Genomic DNA, 17693 nt, shown 5'->3' with positions numbered 1-17693 from the left:
AAGGGGAATGATAACTCTCAATTGTTTTGTTGCTGTTAATAGACCTACAGTGATTTTGGAGACATAATTAAAGAAACGTTAAGCAAAACAAGGTACAGTGACAAAATTCAGAGTGCCAAGACGCTGATTCTCTGTCTGCAGCAGGTAAGGTTAAGATTAAAGCAAGAGCCTAGGGGCTCTTATGATAGCTGTATTCACAGTGAAGATTTTTACCTCCCATGCCATAATTATTTAAAATCATTAGAAAACTTAGTGACAGAATTTACTTCCTTTCCTGCACTTTCTATATGTATATTGTTTTTGCATGTCACAACTCAAACTCCTTTCAAATCATTACACCTATCTTAAAAGGTGCTTTTGTCCATGATGTTTTTTGGTCATGTTTTTAATCTTCAAGTGCATAGTATATTAGAACTGATGTGAGATTATGAAGTGTTTCTTGGGACATGATGTCTCTTAATAAATGTTAAGGATTTTATGTTGTGTTTTATGGATTACCTTAATTCTTTCTCAGTTTGAGGACCCATGCATGTGCCTTTGTCTGGCCACTCCAACCCCCCCTGTATTTTCAGCTTTATTTTTTTCTGGATGAAAGTGGGTTGCAGCTCTTCTGAAGGGTCTCAGTTGCTTGCAGCTGCTGACTGATAGCCAGTTAGCTATTTTAGCCAGCTCTGCCCGTGGCCAGAGCTGCTTCTAGCCTGGAGTCCTGCTGTAATCCAGAGAGCAGGCTCCTCCCGAGGATACTGACACATGAGCTTTGCTTATTTCACACACATTGCCAGGGGCTTAGATCTGTGAACCAGCCCTTGAAATCTGAGCTCAGATGAGTCTGAGCAGCATTTGGCTACTATATTCTGCTGACATAGTCAGGACTTGGTGTTTAGGTATCACATAGACAACAGGCCTTTTTTGGCCTTTGCCTGACCTTGAAAGTTAACAGGTTGACAAGAACAAGCTACTTCCATATTCTGTTAGAAAAAAAAAACCCCAAAGCACAGTTAATTGAGCTCAAGATGTGCTTTTGACCTACTCTTACTCTCTGAAATGGGACTATGGTGCTGCCAGACTTGCTGCTTTGTATCTGCACTGTGCTACTCTGAAAGCATCTCAGGCAAATTAGGCCTCTGGGACTTGGTTCAGAAGACCCAAGAGGAGGTCAGTGGGACCATCATCTTCAGGAATCAGTTTTCTGTTTATACACATAGTTTTTCTATTTTTATTTTTAATTTGTGCCTATCTTAGGAGCACAGCAGTGTCCTTTGTGTCAGTTCCTTGTCATTGTTCCATGCAGTGCTTCAGAAGCACATGGCTCACCTGCTCTTCTGTGAGGCCTCTCTCTGTGTGAGGTGGCTGTGCCTGTCTCTCTGTCTGCCTGGTGCTTTGTTTGCCTGTAGGATTACCTGTGTTTGCTTATCTGAGACTTCTCTTGCAGCTGTTTCAGACACATGCAGAAAGCCAAGACAGCAGTAATGGTGTGGACTTCTCGTCTCCTTCCTTTGCAAACATCAAAGAACTTGCTCGTCGCTTTTCACTAACATTTGGTTGGGACCAAGTGAAATCCAGAGAATCTATAGCCATGATACACAAGTATGTGCCACGTAGCATCATGTTGTCCATGGTCATTGCTTTTGTTAGTTGTCTCTTTTATCTGTTTTATTACTCTGTTCTTTTCTGTTTTTCTTTCAATAGGGAAGGGATTGAATTTGCTTTTCAAGGAGCTACTGGAGGAGATGGAAAATGCTTGCCTCCTAACTTGAGCTTTCTGTTAATCATCAGTGAATTTTCCAACAAGCTGCTAAAGCCAGACAAAAGACTAGTGTAAGTTCAGTTCTTGTACGCCATCATACACAGTTTGTGATTTGTGTATCCCTGTACAAAGGACACTTCAACTTCAGTGTGGCAGAATTTGCTCAAGGGCACTTCAGAGAACCTCTGAAATCAGTCTGCCCTTCAGGCTGTTAGTTTGAGACACACTTGTTGAATTTTGTCGTAGTAGTTATTTCAGATTGTATGTGCAATAAGCATTCTAGATTTTTCTTACACATAGTTGTGGCCACATATGGCAATTCTTCTGAAGGCTAGGCTGTTAATTTGGTGGAAGAGATTTGTGACTTGACTGGTTAGTGGAGTGGCAGGAATGCTTTTCTGAACAGAAAAGTAAATAAAAATATTGTGGAAGAAATAATGCAGGGATCATTATTTTGTAATTATCTATTTCCACAGCTTCAGACCTCAATTATGTGAATAACATGGAACATATTTGGAATAAAAATATATGTGACACTCTTCATTATATAGATATTTAAATCCAAGAATTTACTATTTACACAGGGATATGCCCTGATCCAGTGGGTCATGTTTTATATATTTACATTTAATGCTGTAAGAGTGATAGCTTTCTTTTTGTATCAGTGAGGTATTACGCACCTGAATGGAGAGATATATGGGTATGTATCTTATTCCTTTCTTCACGTGCCTCAGGTCTGATCATTTTTGAGATGGAAGTAACATTGTTCCTTCTATTTGACCTTCAGCATTACTTCCTTAGTCAGTGCTGTCCAGTTTGGCTCTGGATCTCTGCACTTCAGAGATACTTCCAGGTATTTCCATTTCTCTGAAAGCATATTTGAAGATGTGGGACAGTAAGACACATCTGCCTTTCTGCATTTCTGAGCAAATCACTCCAGTAAACAACAAGAAAAGTTTTACTTTTGAAAGGAAGTCAGCAGAAATGGAAGAAAACCAACTGTCACATCTTTCTGAGCTCTGTGTATCTCGCTTGTTCCCTTGTCACTTTGTCTTACATTGGAGGAGAACTTCCATGGGAATCATCAGCTGGGTTTTATGTAACATGGGTCAAGAATAGTAAAATGTCTATTTTCCTGTTACTTCACATGACACAATTTATTAATGATTGCCATCAACACAATTAATTTGAAAGAATTGATTCAAAGCTGGAATGCAAAATGCAAAAGAAAAATAGTCAACATACACTGATTGCAGACCCATAATCTATGGGTATGGATAACTTCATTTGCTATTCTTGCATTTTTCTCAGATGAGAATCTTTGAGATCTGCTACTAAAATTGGTTTTCATGGACCTCAAGGATCATCTAGTCCCAACCCCGCTGCCATGGGGAGGAACACTTTCTACTAGACCAGGTTGCTCAAAGCCTCATCCAGCCTGGCCTTGAACACTTCCAGGGACAGGGAGTCCAGAACTGCTCTGGGCAACCTGCTCCAGTGCATCACCACAGTCCCAGTCAGGAAATTCTTCCTAATATCTAATCTAAACTCACGCTCAGTTTAAAGCCATTTAAAGCCTTTTAAAGCCTTGTCCTATCTCTACATGCCCTTACAGAAAGTCCCTCTCCAGCTCTCTTGTCATCTCTTTTTAGGTACTAGAAGGTGCTGTAAGTCCTCCCCAGAGCCTTCTCTTCTCCAGGCTGAATAATGCAAACTCCCTCAGCCTTTCTTCATCAGGGAAGAGCTCCAGGCCCCAGTTTGGACAGTTTCTGTATAACTCTGCCCATGTTGTCTGTATTTTAAAGAGCTGTAAGCTTCTGTGGTCACATCCATGCAATAAGTAGATTTCTGTTAAACCATCCTTGAAAAACTGTCATTTCATTTACCTCTGGGAGTCATTTTTAATTAAACAAGAGGAAAATATTTAATTGTTGTTGGGGCAGATCAAAGCTAAATCCTGATATTTTTTTTCCCTAGGACTATATTAAACCTCTTGATTAGAGGATATATCCTGGAAGTATATTCCTGAATGTATCAGATACATTTGATGCATTCAGGTAGTTTTATTCATGGAGAAGTTTTGTGGAAAATAACAGAACCTAGCAGGGAATGCACTTGGCTTCTTACTGCTTTGGGCCTTCACTCTACTGCTGGGAACAAATGGGAAACAATAGAATTTGCTAGAAGGGAAATTGCAATTTATCCACAAGTACGTTCATACTATGTTTCTAGAATAACAGTTTCTATTCTGGGAGGCCTTAAGTGCCTTGCAGAGACTGGAGATTATATTTCCTCTTAGAAATATTTAGGTTTAGCTCCATCATAAATTATTGGATGGAATGTTTTAGGTCAACATGAACTTTGAGAAACAAACATCTGGTTATTTTCATTTTTCTTATTAATCATGGGATTGATGTCCAGGTCTGTATGTTAACATATGTGAACGTACCTGTAACAGATGAGATACAGAATATGGGCATTTGTTAGAAAGGACTATATTTCAACACCATGGAAGTATATGGACTTTAACCCTCTCCCCTGTAATTGCACAGGCTGTAGCAGTAAAATACCTGGCTTGTCAGTTGCTCTGTGCCACAAAATGCACACAAGAAATGAATTGCTGAATAGCAAGCAGCATGAAGGGCCTGATTCCTGAATCAGTAGGAGTCTTTCCATTGACATTGATAGCAGTTGGATTAGACCCTGAAACTGTAGTTACAATGCGTGCTTGTTTGAAACCAACAAATTCCATTACCAGGGTTTCTTGATCCCTGGGGCCCCCAGAGTCCAGGACTCTAATTGTTTTGGAGCCAGTGCTTACCCTGACCTCCTCTCAGCACTGGTTTTCTTGTTTTGCAAAGCAAATGAAACGTCTGATATTTTCCAGGCCACTCTCCTAATCAAAAAAAAAAAAAAAAAAAGAATAATATGTTGCACAGGCTGGTGTTAAAACTGTCACTTCTGGTATTTGCTAAGGTGGGGTCTGTTTTAACAACACTGGGCTTGATTTTAAAGTGATGAGCTGTAGCTGAAATGTGGTGAATATCTGGTTTCTAATCCTGAGTCAGACTTTGGTTTTCTTATTAAGTAAGTCAGAAAGACTTTGTTGGAAATGTCCTGTTTTTCAAATAAGAGTGTTTGAAGATGGCCTTTTTTGCTCCAGGAAAGGTGATAGCTTCACCTGGGATTCAGGAAGGCCCAGTGTCAAATCTCTGGACTGACAGAGATTCTGTCTCTGACAGAGACAGAACAAGGATTTGAAATAATGTTTCCCGCATCTCATGTATTGTCACAACTGTAGAGCAGTTATCTGCTTCTTGCAAACACTTGACATTTTAGTGAGAGAATTGGATTGAGTTTGAGCTGATAATATAGAAAAGTGGTTTAATTGGTTGTTCTTTTAATTTTGACAGAACAGGCATTCATGGTATAAAACCCTCATTGCCTGACCTGTACTGTTTTCTGTACCACTGAATCACAGGGAGCATCTCTTGCCTGGGGTCTTTGTGTCCATGAGGCAGAAAAGGCCACCAGAAGAAATGAATCCTTGAAGAATTTCTGCTCTGTTCAGGTTGCTACTGGCAGCAGCAATTGGCACAATTCCCTGCACAGGAAACTCTTTATAGAAGCTGATGTAGTTTTGTAATTTCTGTGGATCATGTGTTGTTTCTAATGCTAAAAATTCAAGCACCCTTTTAGCTTTGAAGATGTTTGCATTTTAAATAGATAGTTCAGAGATGTCAGGTATTTCACAGAAAAATAGTGCCCTCTCTTCAATAGTTCTGTTTGCACCTTTGGAGAATAAAGTGAAAATCCTTTCTTGTAATACCTGCCCCAGATATTGAATGGAAGGATAATGAGTTTCCTTATGCTTGCTTTTGTTTTTGTTCCAGGTACAGTTACTTACAGAGGTACATAACAGAGCCACTGGCCTGCAGAGGAGACAAATGGCAGCCTTTGGTCTGGTACAGAAACTCTTTATTGTCAAATGAAGATGAGGAGAGCTCTGTCCTTGGCAGTTTGGGAGAGTGGCCCCCTGTGGGCTCATCTAAGACATCTTCTTTTAAAAGGAAATTGTCTAATGGTATGAAAACTTCCTAGTTCTTGATCAGCTGTATTTTTTTTTCTGTCTGGAAAAACTGCTGTATCTGCTATTTTGCTTAGCTGTAGCAAATTTGCACATGCTAAAATATATTTAATGTTTTGCATTAGCAGTAGAGTATCATGGTGTGTTGGATGTTGTGGACTTCCCAGTTTGAAGTGTGGTTTTTGCCTTCAGCTTTGTTGTTGTTACAGGTCCCTTGATCACTCAATAGCAATAGGGTTGGGCTGAGGACTCCGAGTGAGGAGAATTCAAGATTATCTGAATTCTGCTGTATACTAAAATCTGGCATTTGTCTGAGCCACTGAGACTTGGTTGATTGCTTTTAATTGTTAACTTAGGACATTGTTGCTTTAGGCCCTGTAGATAATTGAGACAGGAGAAATATTTCCAGAAGTCGATTCAGATCTTCAGGCCAGATTATCTGGGCCAAATCATCTTCTAGGGTTTTTCTCTCTGGTGAATTTCTAGAGAGCCTGTAAGATTATACTCCTACCTTAAATAATTATATTTAGATGGGCTGCATCCAGCCTTTGGCAGCATTTATGGACTGCCAATCTGTAATGAAGTATTCACTGTATGGATATGGTGGGACTTAGTTAAAATGCAATAAAGCTATTATGAAAACAATTGCTAATAAAAATGCTAAGTGTTATGGACATGTGCAGGAGTATGTGGAGGAAAGGAAATTTTCCCACAGTGTCCTTTGGTTTCTTTCTCATTCTTTCTCATAAATCTTCTTTTTAGTGACTTGCCTTCAGAGAGCCTGTTCCTTTGTATCCCCAAAGGCGCTGCTTTCTTGAGCATTATATAGACTCAGCAGTACTGATAGCAGTTATGGACCAGGGCCAAGTTCATAAATCTAGATTGCAAAAATGACCAGTGGGCAAATTAAATGGATTTTCTTTTAAGTGGCTTTTAGCTGTCTCTTTCAATAAAGGAATGCTTTGCTCCAGATGTCCTTTTGAGCTTGGCCCAATTGTTTCTCTGCTGTGGGGAACATACTGGAAATGTCCATCTCAGGACCACTAAGGATGAGGCTGAAGAATGACTGTGTTCACTCTCTGTTGCAGGGTCTGTGCCTGAAACCAGCCAGACTGAAGCAGGAAGCAAAGCCCCAGAACAGCAGTGTGTTTCCCAGCTGTCCTCTGCAGCAGGGAAAAGCAGAAAGAGGCTGAAATCTCAGGAGATGCACTTGCAGGAACATTTGCCATTCCTTTGTCCAGGAGGGATGCATAGAAGATACTGGTGAGAGTTTGATGTCTTACAAGCTCCTTCACCTGTTCTGGCATTGGCACTTGAGGTCTCCCTATCCACCTTCTGGTTTTTTGTAATACTTTGTGAGTTCAGAATGTGTGCCCCTCCTGTCTTTCTTATGGGCTGTGTCCCAAGGACAGGTTGGGTTTTTTTGTTTCCTCAGTCCAGTATCTATATCTGCTGCTTTCTCCTGCCACTGTCACAGGGCTTCTGTGCCTTCTTGAAGTAATGTCAGGTGTGCAGAGAAAAAGACAAGGATGGAGGAAAGTTCCCTGTCCCACTTCCCGTGTCCAGATTGGAGATCTATGGTGCTGGTTACTCTTGGCCTGTTGCTGCAGCCACACAATAAGTGTTTTCTGCATCTCTGGAAATGAAAGAGGATTCTTGTCTCTGCAGATCTGCTGTTAACCACTGTGTACCCTGTGGCTTTCTTTTAGAGAAGTGTTGGTGTGCAGCATGCAGACATGCCACAGTGAAACCCCACACAACTTGGATTTGAGAGAGATGTTGTAGAAATAGGGAGTCTGGAGTCTACTTTTGAGCAATCAAAGTGCTCAGTCGAAGTATTTTCCTTTAATTCAGTTCATTTATTGAGGTAGTAGGTTAAAAGGTGAAACACAAATCCTGGGAAGATGATGCTTTTCCAGGTTTTGGGACACTTGTTAAATGAACCTGGAGAATACAAGTAAAATAGAACAAATTATTAAACATGAAGGTAGCCCGTGTTCAAACCAGTGTTTTGTTTCTGAACTGCTTTATTGAAAATTCCTCAGAGCATAACCTGTTTCATACTGGGAAATCCTGGGCCAGTAACTTTAGGCTACCTTACATGGATATCAGCAGCAGATCTTACTATGTGAAATACCCTGCCATGTTCACCTCTGTTATGAGATATCTCAAGACTTAGCTATTTTTTTTTTCCAGCAAAGATGAGGTTAAGACAGAAGATGTCTCTGAGGAGGGTCCAGAAGACACAATAGAAGATGTTGATGTTGTTGGTACAGACCAGGTAATTCTGGCTGGTTTTCCAGCTCTGAGCACAGCTATAGTTGAGGTGGGTCAATGTTAGGTCAGAGTCTCCTGGGTAGCCATGCAGCAGCAAAGGGGGTTGCTCTTTTGTGGCCTTTTTCAGGATGAGAAAAGGAGGATGCCCTCTTCCCTTTCCAGCTGCAACTGTAGTTTCCTCCTTCAGCTCAATCTGCATTTTAGAGGCAATCCTTATTGTAGTATCAAGACATCCTTAGGTCGTTTGTAAGGATTGAATGTCACCTTAAGAGGAGGATCCCCTTTCTTTTTCCCCATACTGTGAAGCTTCCTTGTTAAGAGCCATTTGCTGCAGTTGCTTCGTGTTACTGACACATTGCAGAGATGGCACTGCTGTGTGGCCTGCAGGGAATATCTGCTTCAGAAATGGTGTTTGCATTGTGCTCTTTGGATTGAAAGACTCAGAATGTGTCTGATCACTGGACAGCCCTGGGCTCTTGCTGGAGTATCCCATGTTTCTTGCCCTTTTCCAGTCAAGGCTGTTGGGCAGATTAAATTGTCCCCAAACAAACTGGGGATTTGAAGGGAAGCATGAGAACATTGTGGGCTTGGAGTGGCAACCAGCATAGCCAGGGGCTTGTCTCACGGGCACTGATTGCCTTTGGGATCCAAGTTTGGCAGAGCTGCAGCTGTCTGCCTGGCCTCAGCTCAGCCCTGGACTGGCTCATTGCAGCAGGGAAGGACTTGTAGCCCTTTGGGCCAGTGGAGTGCAAGGACTCAGGATGTTGGACAGCAGGGTCTTGTGGAGTGGCTGTACAAGGAAAGGGGTGGAGGGGAAAGAAAGGCCATGGTTTATCCTGTAGCTAATCACAACCCTTCTGCCTCCTAAATGTTTCTGTGTCAGCTACCACAGGGGGCTGAGCAGTTCCTTCAGGTTTTTCCCTGTTATCTGCACTTCAGAACATAACTCAGTGTTTGGCAGAGAGTATTTTTGCAGTGAGTCAGGCAACTCCTTGATTTCCAGTGACTGGTTATCTGAGATCTAACCACCACATTCAGACTTTGCATGATTTTTGTCTTTTTAAACGAGTTTTTGCTGTAAAGTTCAGCCAATGTTTTTTTAACATATGGTGGGCTTTAATTTTTAAAGCGGACTAGAAGGAAAAAAAAAGGGACTTCTATCTTTTCTTTCAGTTATATGCATGTTAAAATGTAGACAGTTTGGCCCATGTACTTGAAGCAGCTCCTACTGAAGATAGATAATAGAAGAATTTAACTCCATGGACAAAGATCAAAGCCATACAGAAATTGCACTTTTTAGGCAGTATGGTGCCTTTCCTGTTGTGCCTTTTCTGGGCTTTTTGGGGTATGGAAATGCTTCTTTCTTTTTGTGGAAGCTGTAGCTCTTTAAGAGCTGGCTCTATGGCTAAGCCGCTGAATGGTTCGATGCTACACTGTTACTCTGATTCCTTATAGGCTCTTATATGACTTCTTCAGAGGAGAGCACTGACTTAATCTCTTTTTTCTTGTGATGTAGGACAGTTAAGACACTGAGAGGATGAACAGAAGTGAAGCACATGCTGTGTTTTTTCTGCAAGTTATTTAACTCGTCAATGTGATATGAGAGCATCAACTGCGGTGGCAGGAGACGTGGGTCAGGTTGTCTCTGTGCCCATGGGCCTCCACCCAGAACCAGTTTGTAGCACTGTGGTTGATTTCTCACCATTGCTGGCTGTGGGCATTACTGAGGTGGCTGCTGCAGTTCTAGGCTTGGGCCTTCTGAGCATCATTACTCAGCTACATCCTCATCCTTGATGCTGCCTTGGAAAAGCTCACAGCTGCAGGATTGGAATCAGGGTATTTGACAAACACTGAATCAAAGACACTGTGAACCAGGTGCGACAAGCTTGTCTGAAGCACATAGGGGCAGTGCTCTGCTGGCCTGTTTTTCACTGTTTAAGATAACCAAATGGAAATCTGTGTGTTTCCTTGCACCCAGTGCAGGGGAGAAAAGAGCCTGCTGGCTGGGACCTGCTGGCTGATGGCAAGTGCATTTCCTGCCTGTAAAATGGAAAACCTGGATCAATCATCTGAAAGTATTTCTGAATTCCATTGCTTAGAACAATGTGTTTAGAGGTCTGTAAGCATCAGGACATGTTCCTGGAAAACCTGTGTCAAGGCTTCAGAGTATCAAAGAAACAAACAATGGACCAGCTGACTATTTTCCTCTGGAAATCCTTTGTACAGTGATCATGTGGTGTTTACTTGGAAAAATGCTGGAAAGACAATGTAAATAGACTGTAAATAAGGCCATTCAAAAATAGAGGGTTGTTGCATTAAGAATTTGCAAATGATGGTCACTCAAGTGTTTCAGTGGCAGTCGGCTGGGGATTGGGGTGCTGCTTTCACTGACCCTTCTACTGCTCCCTGGAATTGTACATTGCAGTAATCATATCAGCTTTATTTTTTATATATATATATTTTGGATTGTAACTATGTAAAATAAACTACAGAACTATTGCTATCCACTAGTACTGAATGTGTAAGTGATACTTCCACACTGTGATGGAGAAAGAATGGCAGCAAATGTGTGCTGGCCTTTGCAGTTGTTGCATTATTCCACAGGCTGAGCAGGGAGTTCCCATGAAGATGGAAGTGAAAGCCATGAGTGTTGCCCAGGTATTGGGTACACTGAAGTGGCCAGAGTGACTCCATGATTTTCCTTGTGCGTGGTGTGCAGGCTGACACAAGGGAGGTGGTTCTCAGGTTCCTCCATCAGTAACTCCCCCTACCTGGACTGGGGTACTGATGCTTCCCCTCATCCATCTGTGGATGATGTGTGGATCTAGGCCTAAGGACCCACCAGGTAGGCAGAATACAGCCTGACTAGGAAAACAGTTATACCTGGAACCACTTCAAACATATGGATACTTTAATTTCTGTAACAGTGGGATTGCGATGGTAATTACCCTGCAGAGGCAGGGTCCAGTAACCCTCAAACTCATATTTTAGGAAAAAGGATTTCTCTGAAAACAGCAGGATACATTCTTCTTAGGAAAGGACTTGGTTAGCACAAGTATATTAGAGAGCAGGATTTAACAGGCACTTCATTAAACACAAAGCGGCAACAACAGCTACAGGCTCTGCAGAAGATTTCGACCCTGCACCATAGTGCTGTGTGACTGATGTGTCACTGCATCCTGGGAAAGCCTGTGGCTGTTTGCTGTCCAGTTACAAGCCCCCTTCTTGAGAAAAGTTTTAAGGTAGGTATCTTGCAGTGTAACAGATGTTCAGGATCACCTTCTGCAATGCCAGCTGGTCATCCTTTCCCTGAGGGACCAGAGCATCACAGAAATGCTGTGTATCTTTACTGCTTAAAAGCCCCAAACTATGGGCAGTTAGTGAAAGGGATCCAGCCAGCCCTGGACAACTTTGACATTGGTGAGTCTGTATTAAAACTGGAATAATTAACCAAAATCCTTCAAATGGTATTACAATTACTTGAGTTTCCCTCAGTGAGGTTCACCAGCACTTCAGTAGTGAGTTTCTTGATACACAGGTGTGTAGGTTTGTGCAGGAGCTGGTGTGAGGAGTTGAGCACAACAGGTTTCTCCCAGCTGCTCAGCAAATACTCTTCTGGATGAAGAAAAACCTGCTAGAGGCTGACTACTTTGCATATGTAGCTTGTTGTAATTACCCAGTCAGACTGCATACCTGTGTAACCCATCCTGTGGTGAATGGCTCTTTATTAGCAAGACATGAATTGTGTGAAGTATGTAAAAATTACATCTGTTAAATTACATGTATGAAAATCTTTATTTGAAAATACAAACATGTTTTCTAAACATTTTAAAAGATCTACACTGCAACCAAAAAAATAACTTACATCTTTTTGTACATTTTTTCCCAACAAAACCTGTTTAACAGTTAAGAGTGAGGCAACAATTTCAGGCTGCTGTGACACTGATGAATATCCATGGAATGTGTCAATAGCAAACAAGCAAAGGGGAGGACAGACAAAAGCACTGAATGCCCACAACAAATTAGTGCACATCACTGATCAAGTAACACTTATACAAAGGATTTAAAAAAAAATATTGGTTCCTTCTGCATGAATTAACACCCCCATTTTGGATCAAGTATGAACACTCAGACTTCACTGTTAAATAATCTTTTTATGATTAACATCAACAAAGAAACTCAAGCTTAAAAGGGCAAAATTAAGGTTGGGGCAAACATGGACTACACAGAAAAGAAAAACAACTTGTCTTGGGTGTTCACTTTAGTGTATTCTACTAATATGCACAGCCTGTCAGACAAAACTCTGCTTGTAAATGAGTGCTGAACTGTGCACTCATTGTCACATCTCTTTCTTGCCAAGGCATAAAACCTAAAAGAGGGCTGTCTATGAGCACAAGCACACTGCAGGTGTAAATTGTCTCCTTACCTCCCATACCAGGACAGAAATACCTGTTCACAGGTGAGATGGAGATGGTCAGTGCACCACACATCAGCTTAAAGAGAATTATACAGCTCTCATAAAAACAGTAGATTACTTTTCTCTTAAGTCAAATATTGTTATTCTTCCAAAAAGGAATTATGCAACATCTGAAAATAAATATTTTAATCTATTTTACAAACGATAAACTATTGAATAAATACAAAAATCTCATCATTCCATATAAATGCATTTCTTTTGCTTACAAGGTAGTGTAGTGATTAGATATTTTTAGCACAAAACTAAAGAAAGTGTTTCTTTTCCCACTGATACATTTCAGTAGGGAAAGAAATCCCACTGAAACGTGTCAGTGTGTAGCAGACCTGCTGCAGACTGTCCCTTCTCTTCTGCAAGTGCTGACCATAAGTAACCTCTATTCAAAATCCTCATCATAGCCATATTCATCCAAGTCTACATCAGCCAGATGGGAAGGCATTTCAAAAAATGGTCTTTTCTCCATTTGATACTTTAGAACACTGGCCTTCTGATGGTCTACAGGACTCAGTTCTGCTTCATACCTAGAAGCAGACAAAAAAAAAAAAAGAAAAAAAAAAAAGAAAAAGAAAATGAAAGTCCAAATATGCCAAGAAGTGCCTGAATGTTGGAACACTAACAAGGCAGCTGCAAGAAAAACATATTTGCCAATATTTTATAATAAGCATAACCACAACAGCACCAGGGTTCTGTAATAATTCCCTGAATTTAAGTTAGCTTTCTCTCCTGTCACATGCTGAACTTTCCAGTATGAAATGCAGCTCTACTGAAAGGATTCAAAGCACACACTGACACAGTGCTCCACTGACCAGGTCTTGGGTTAGAGTGACTCACATTCATGCATGTCTTCCCAACTACTACTGAATTTCATCATGTTGTTTCCATCTACTTAACAGGACTGTGCAGAGAATGAGCTTTAGATGCTGTGTTTTTGTTCTTTAAAACTGCTTTATAAAGGCATTATGTACTCATCAGCTGTTTTTTCAGAGAAAGACATAGGGCAAATTAGAGTTAAATACTAAGACTCCACTGTGCACACTAAAATAGAGCAACGCCTTGAGTTTATCCCATGAGTTTACCACCAATTTAAACAGAAAACAAAAGTCATCTGAAGGTTCAATTCACCAAGTTATGAATTTAAAAACAAGGGCTTATAAAAAGATGCATATTTTAGAATAAGAGTTTTGGGAAGGACGTGTTTATTCTTTTTTTAAATGAATTATAGTGGTGGTGAGGCTGTACTTTAGTAGAGAGGATTCATATTAACTGTCCTGCTGCATTCTTACCCGTCGTTCCACTGCTCACTTGCTGCCTCTTCTGCTACCAAGATATCATATTCTTCAGCAGCATATTTCTCCCAGTCAGAGACCTCTTGACTTTCACCTTCACCATCCTAAACAATCATGTTGCATGTTAGACAAAACAGTATTAATTCATTAATTTAAACAGTATTAATTGCTAAGCATGTAGCTATAAGGACTTTTAAAGTCTCATACTCACCCGCAACATAGAGAACTGATCCTTCTGTTCATGGTCAAGGTATTTTTCAATGTTGAAAAAAGTATCAAAGAACACATTTGTCAGCTTACATTGCTTTAAATCATGCAGAGTAATTTTTCCTGTAAAGAAGATTATGAGATAAGATTATTAGAGAGAAAATTATTAGATCTCAAAAGTGGAGGAATCAAAAGGTACATTATCATTACTCAGTCATCACTGCTTAGCAACATTTGTCACTGATCCTCAATGCAATGGGAGAGATGCAAACAGATGAAATACATACCTAGAGATGTGTCCTTCAAAGTGTACAAAACTTGAAATAGTTCAGATTTTTTTCCTTGCTGTGGTTGTCATATCTCACAACCTGTCAGAATGTTGAAGTGAGATGCAGTCTACATCCCTCAGCTATTAAAAATCATTTAAGGTATTAGTTTAAGCTTCCTCAAAGATAGAAGTCTCTAGTGAGTTAGCCATTCCTTCCCAAGGAGTGCTTGGGTAGCAAGTAGGAATCTCCTATGGCAGCAGCCCTCTCTCTTCCCTGACTTGAGCAGACAAATGTATGACAGACATGACAGTGTGTGACTATGCTTCATACAGATGAATTTTTCATAGAGTCAAGGTTGCCACACTTGTCCAGTCTGATCAATATTTACTACTTGAGAGGAAAGCTAAATGCTCAGAGGTGTTTTGTTTGATTTTTATAGTGTGATACTTTAAAGACTCAAATCAATGGATGCGTTAAACATTAGAAGCATTTGTCAGGTTGCTCAGAAATGTTACCCTGTTTCAAAGCTGAATATTGAAGCTTCTGCAGAAAGGCTAAAAAATATGAGATACACAAGGGAAGACAGATGACTATCCTTACAACTCCCCTTTATTGATTCACCTCGAATACAGATAATCTTCCATTGTTAATCAAATAGGAGCAAACTGAAGATGTTATGGAAGAGTTCAATAAAACCCAGACTTTGAATAGTATTTCCTCAGCATACTGTCCCAGCCTCTAACAAAGTGTAACTCAAGGACATCACAGGGAAGCAAAATCCAAATCCCATTTGTACATGGTCGCCACGCTTGCATCTGTCATGAAGGGCCCCAGTGTGTTCTGCTGGCTTGTCACTGGAGGAGGACACAAATCCCCCGTGGCACCTGTGCCCTATCTGTCAGACCCACACAGATGGCTGGTGCACAGAGCCATTTCAAGTGGCAGCAGCTCTCCAACAAGCAAGCAAATGATTTGAATCCTAGTTACATAAGCTCCCAGTTTAAGTTAGACTCCTATATTTGGTTCATTGATTTGCTCTCCAGTTTCCATTTATTGCAATGGGAGCTTAGACACGTAACACTTGTGTAGATGTGTCTCAAACACCAACAAAACAGGAGTAAAATTTAAGTAATTAATTCAGGTCTCCAGAAATTCAGGCTTGCTTTTTCCACACAGAGCATTCTATATAGAAACTGTATCACAGTTTAGCCATAACTTTATGGAAGTGTCTTCTTTTGTTTTGAAGCTACAGAGTGAAACATGAGTTATGCTGCTAGTTTTTGTATTAGAAAACCAGATTTTTTTCTTAATCCACCTTTTAAACATAATTCAGTTTATACTAAAAAAAACCACAAAAAAACCCCAACCCTTCTCACCTGGCTTTCATTTTTGTTACCCTGAATAACTTATCTTGGTTGTGTTTGATAGCCTTCTTTTATCATCCTCATGACATTGATGTATCTCATCTATCTTGTTTCATTTTAAATTCAGAACAGAAATATTATAAATGCCTTTCAGAAGCATAAGACTGGAAGTGAACTACTGAGTTCAGGAGGTGATTGTGAGCAACCATAAAACATAAATGTGCTTCTCAGAGCTTGGCTCACTGCATTTTAAATGCCCCCTAGCCCCCATGCATTATAGAATGTTGGTCTAAGACTTCATTCCATTGATATCAGGGATGGAGTTTTCAGATGAATCACACTTAATATTCCTTCTTAATTTACAATTTTTATCTGCCTTTAGTGATGTGCTTTCACTAAGCAAATCCATTTTAACTTATTTAAATAGGAATATCAAGCTTTATGTTCTAATTTTGAGCCATTTCAATTCTCTTAGCATGCAAAAAATCCCATCTCAATAAATGACAAGTGTCTTTAAAAAATTTCTTGTAATTTAAATATTCTTAATACTAGAAAGAAAGTGGGCAATAAACCTGACTTACTAATTGGTTGTGTAACCATAATTGTATTCTTAAGTTTTTCTCAAGTGTAAAAGGTAAACTGAAGTTTTATCAGCTAAAGATGATACCATGTCAAATGCAGGAGAGTAGAATGCAGGTCAAGGAAAGTTCAAAAGTGAAAAATAGGCAAAAACTCAGAAAATTTCATTATTCTGTCAATTTTAATCCCCTTGTCATGAATTTCCTAAGGGCAGCTTAGGCTTCTAATGTAACCAAAGTCAATACTGGCCTAAGAGACAAACACTGTTTAGAAACTGTTCCCTCCAGAGAAACTCAAATGAGCACTGAAAGAGGTGAGAAATGAGTGAACCATCAAGAGGTTTTCCTGAGAGCCTCACCTCAGCTAGATAGTGACAAGGTTTTACTTAAGACTAAATGTGGCTACAATCACAAAATGAAAGCTGACAAGGAATTTTAAAGCAGCATATTAAATTTTAGTATGGACAGAATGCCTGCCATTGGATGACCAATCAATTATTAAGCTTTAACAGGTGTCAGTGAGAAGACAACCTCAAGGCATTTTATTTGTATGACCAACTGAGTGCTCTTAAGACTGCACTAATTCCTAAGTCCAGAGAAACAGAAGTTAAAGATGGAAAAGGAGTTTATTACCTTCATGTTGTGGCTTTACAAGATCCAGCATCTGGCACAGACAGTCTTCAAAAGGCAAAGGTTCTATGGCCATGTTCTCTAATTTTTGGCACTGTTCTTCATAAAAATATTCCAATTCATACATAGACAAAGCACCATCCCCATCAAGATCCATGCAGCGGAACCAGTATTCAATGCTGGAATTCAGTCATTAACAGCAAAGAGAAACTTACTACAGAATTTCAAGAATTCACGTTGCCTGTTTCAAAGGCAAAACTAGACTTAAGAGTACATTCCACTAATCCATGGAAAGTATTAAACACCAGCTACTGTGGTAAGAGTTGCTGGTATTTGCTACACCATCCATTATTGCATTTGAAAACACATGTGTTAATGGTGTGAAGGAGAAGACTAAAACACATAGTTTTACATTAAAAAAGAAAATCAAGGGAGACAATGGAAAATTGAATTGTACATGACAACTTCAGTATTTTGGGTATGTTCCCATACTGAACAAGCTAGTGACATGTCACATGATAGGTTTCTCATCAGTACCATACAGAAGCTGCACAGCTTCCCAGAGTCACTGGCATCATGAAACAGCTGCAACATCCTTAACGTATGGCCCTGTTCATAAATAGGCCACACACAACTTATGAAACAATAACATTGAATTAACCTCTTAAAAGTCATTCAATTAGACTTCTGCAGCTACAACAGGAGACACTGACAAACAAGGACAATGTAAAGAACTGGGCCAGTTTTCCATTCATGTTTTTATAGTTTAAACTT

The 17693-nt window shown here is 40.1% G+C and overlaps 2 protein-coding genes across 3 annotated transcripts in view; one reads left to right on the top strand and one right to left on the bottom strand.

Moving 5' to 3' along the window:
* LOC139585481 (cohesin subunit SA-2-like) overlaps nt 1-10614 on the top strand; it is a 57909-nt gene extending 47295 nt beyond the window's left edge. Inside the window, exons 27-33 of the mRNA XM_071418261.1 lie at nt 43-144; nt 1433-1587; nt 1690-1818; nt 5641-5831; nt 6923-7097; nt 8031-8115; nt 9628-10614. Of these exons, the coding sequence (XP_071274362.1) occupies nt 43-144; nt 1433-1587; nt 1690-1818; nt 5641-5831; nt 6923-7097; nt 8031-8115; nt 9628-9636 (846 nt within the window). The 3' untranslated portion in view covers nt 9637-10614. The remainder of the gene's footprint in view (nt 1-42; nt 145-1432; nt 1588-1689; nt 1819-5640; nt 5832-6922; nt 7098-8030; nt 8116-9627) is intronic.
* Nucleotides 10615-11882: 1268 nt separating this feature from the next.
* The window catches only part of PPP2R3B (protein phosphatase 2 regulatory subunit B''beta), a 45810-nt gene continuing 39999 nt past the window's right edge, over nt 11883-17693 (bottom strand). For both annotated transcript variants that reach the window (XM_071418262.1, XM_071418263.1), the window contains 4 exons: nt 16923-17098; nt 14083-14201; nt 13869-13975; nt 11883-13106 (listed from right to left, as the gene is read on the bottom strand). In XM_071418262.1, the coding sequence (XP_071274363.1) occupies nt 12962-13106; nt 13869-13975; nt 14083-14201; nt 16923-17098 (547 nt within the window). In that variant the 3' untranslated portion in view covers nt 11883-12961. The remainder of the gene's footprint in view (nt 13107-13868; nt 13976-14082; nt 14202-16922; nt 17099-17693) is intronic.

This window comes from Agelaius tricolor, unplaced genomic scaffold (genome assembly GCF_023055355.1).
Source record: "Agelaius tricolor isolate 1412-34295 unplaced genomic scaffold, bAgeTri1.0.p SCAF_79, whole genome shotgun sequence".
In the NCBI taxonomy this organism is placed as follows: domain Eukaryota; kingdom Metazoa; phylum Chordata; class Aves; order Passeriformes; family Icteridae; genus Agelaius; species Agelaius tricolor.
This window is presented reverse-complemented; position numbering and strand designations above follow the sequence as displayed.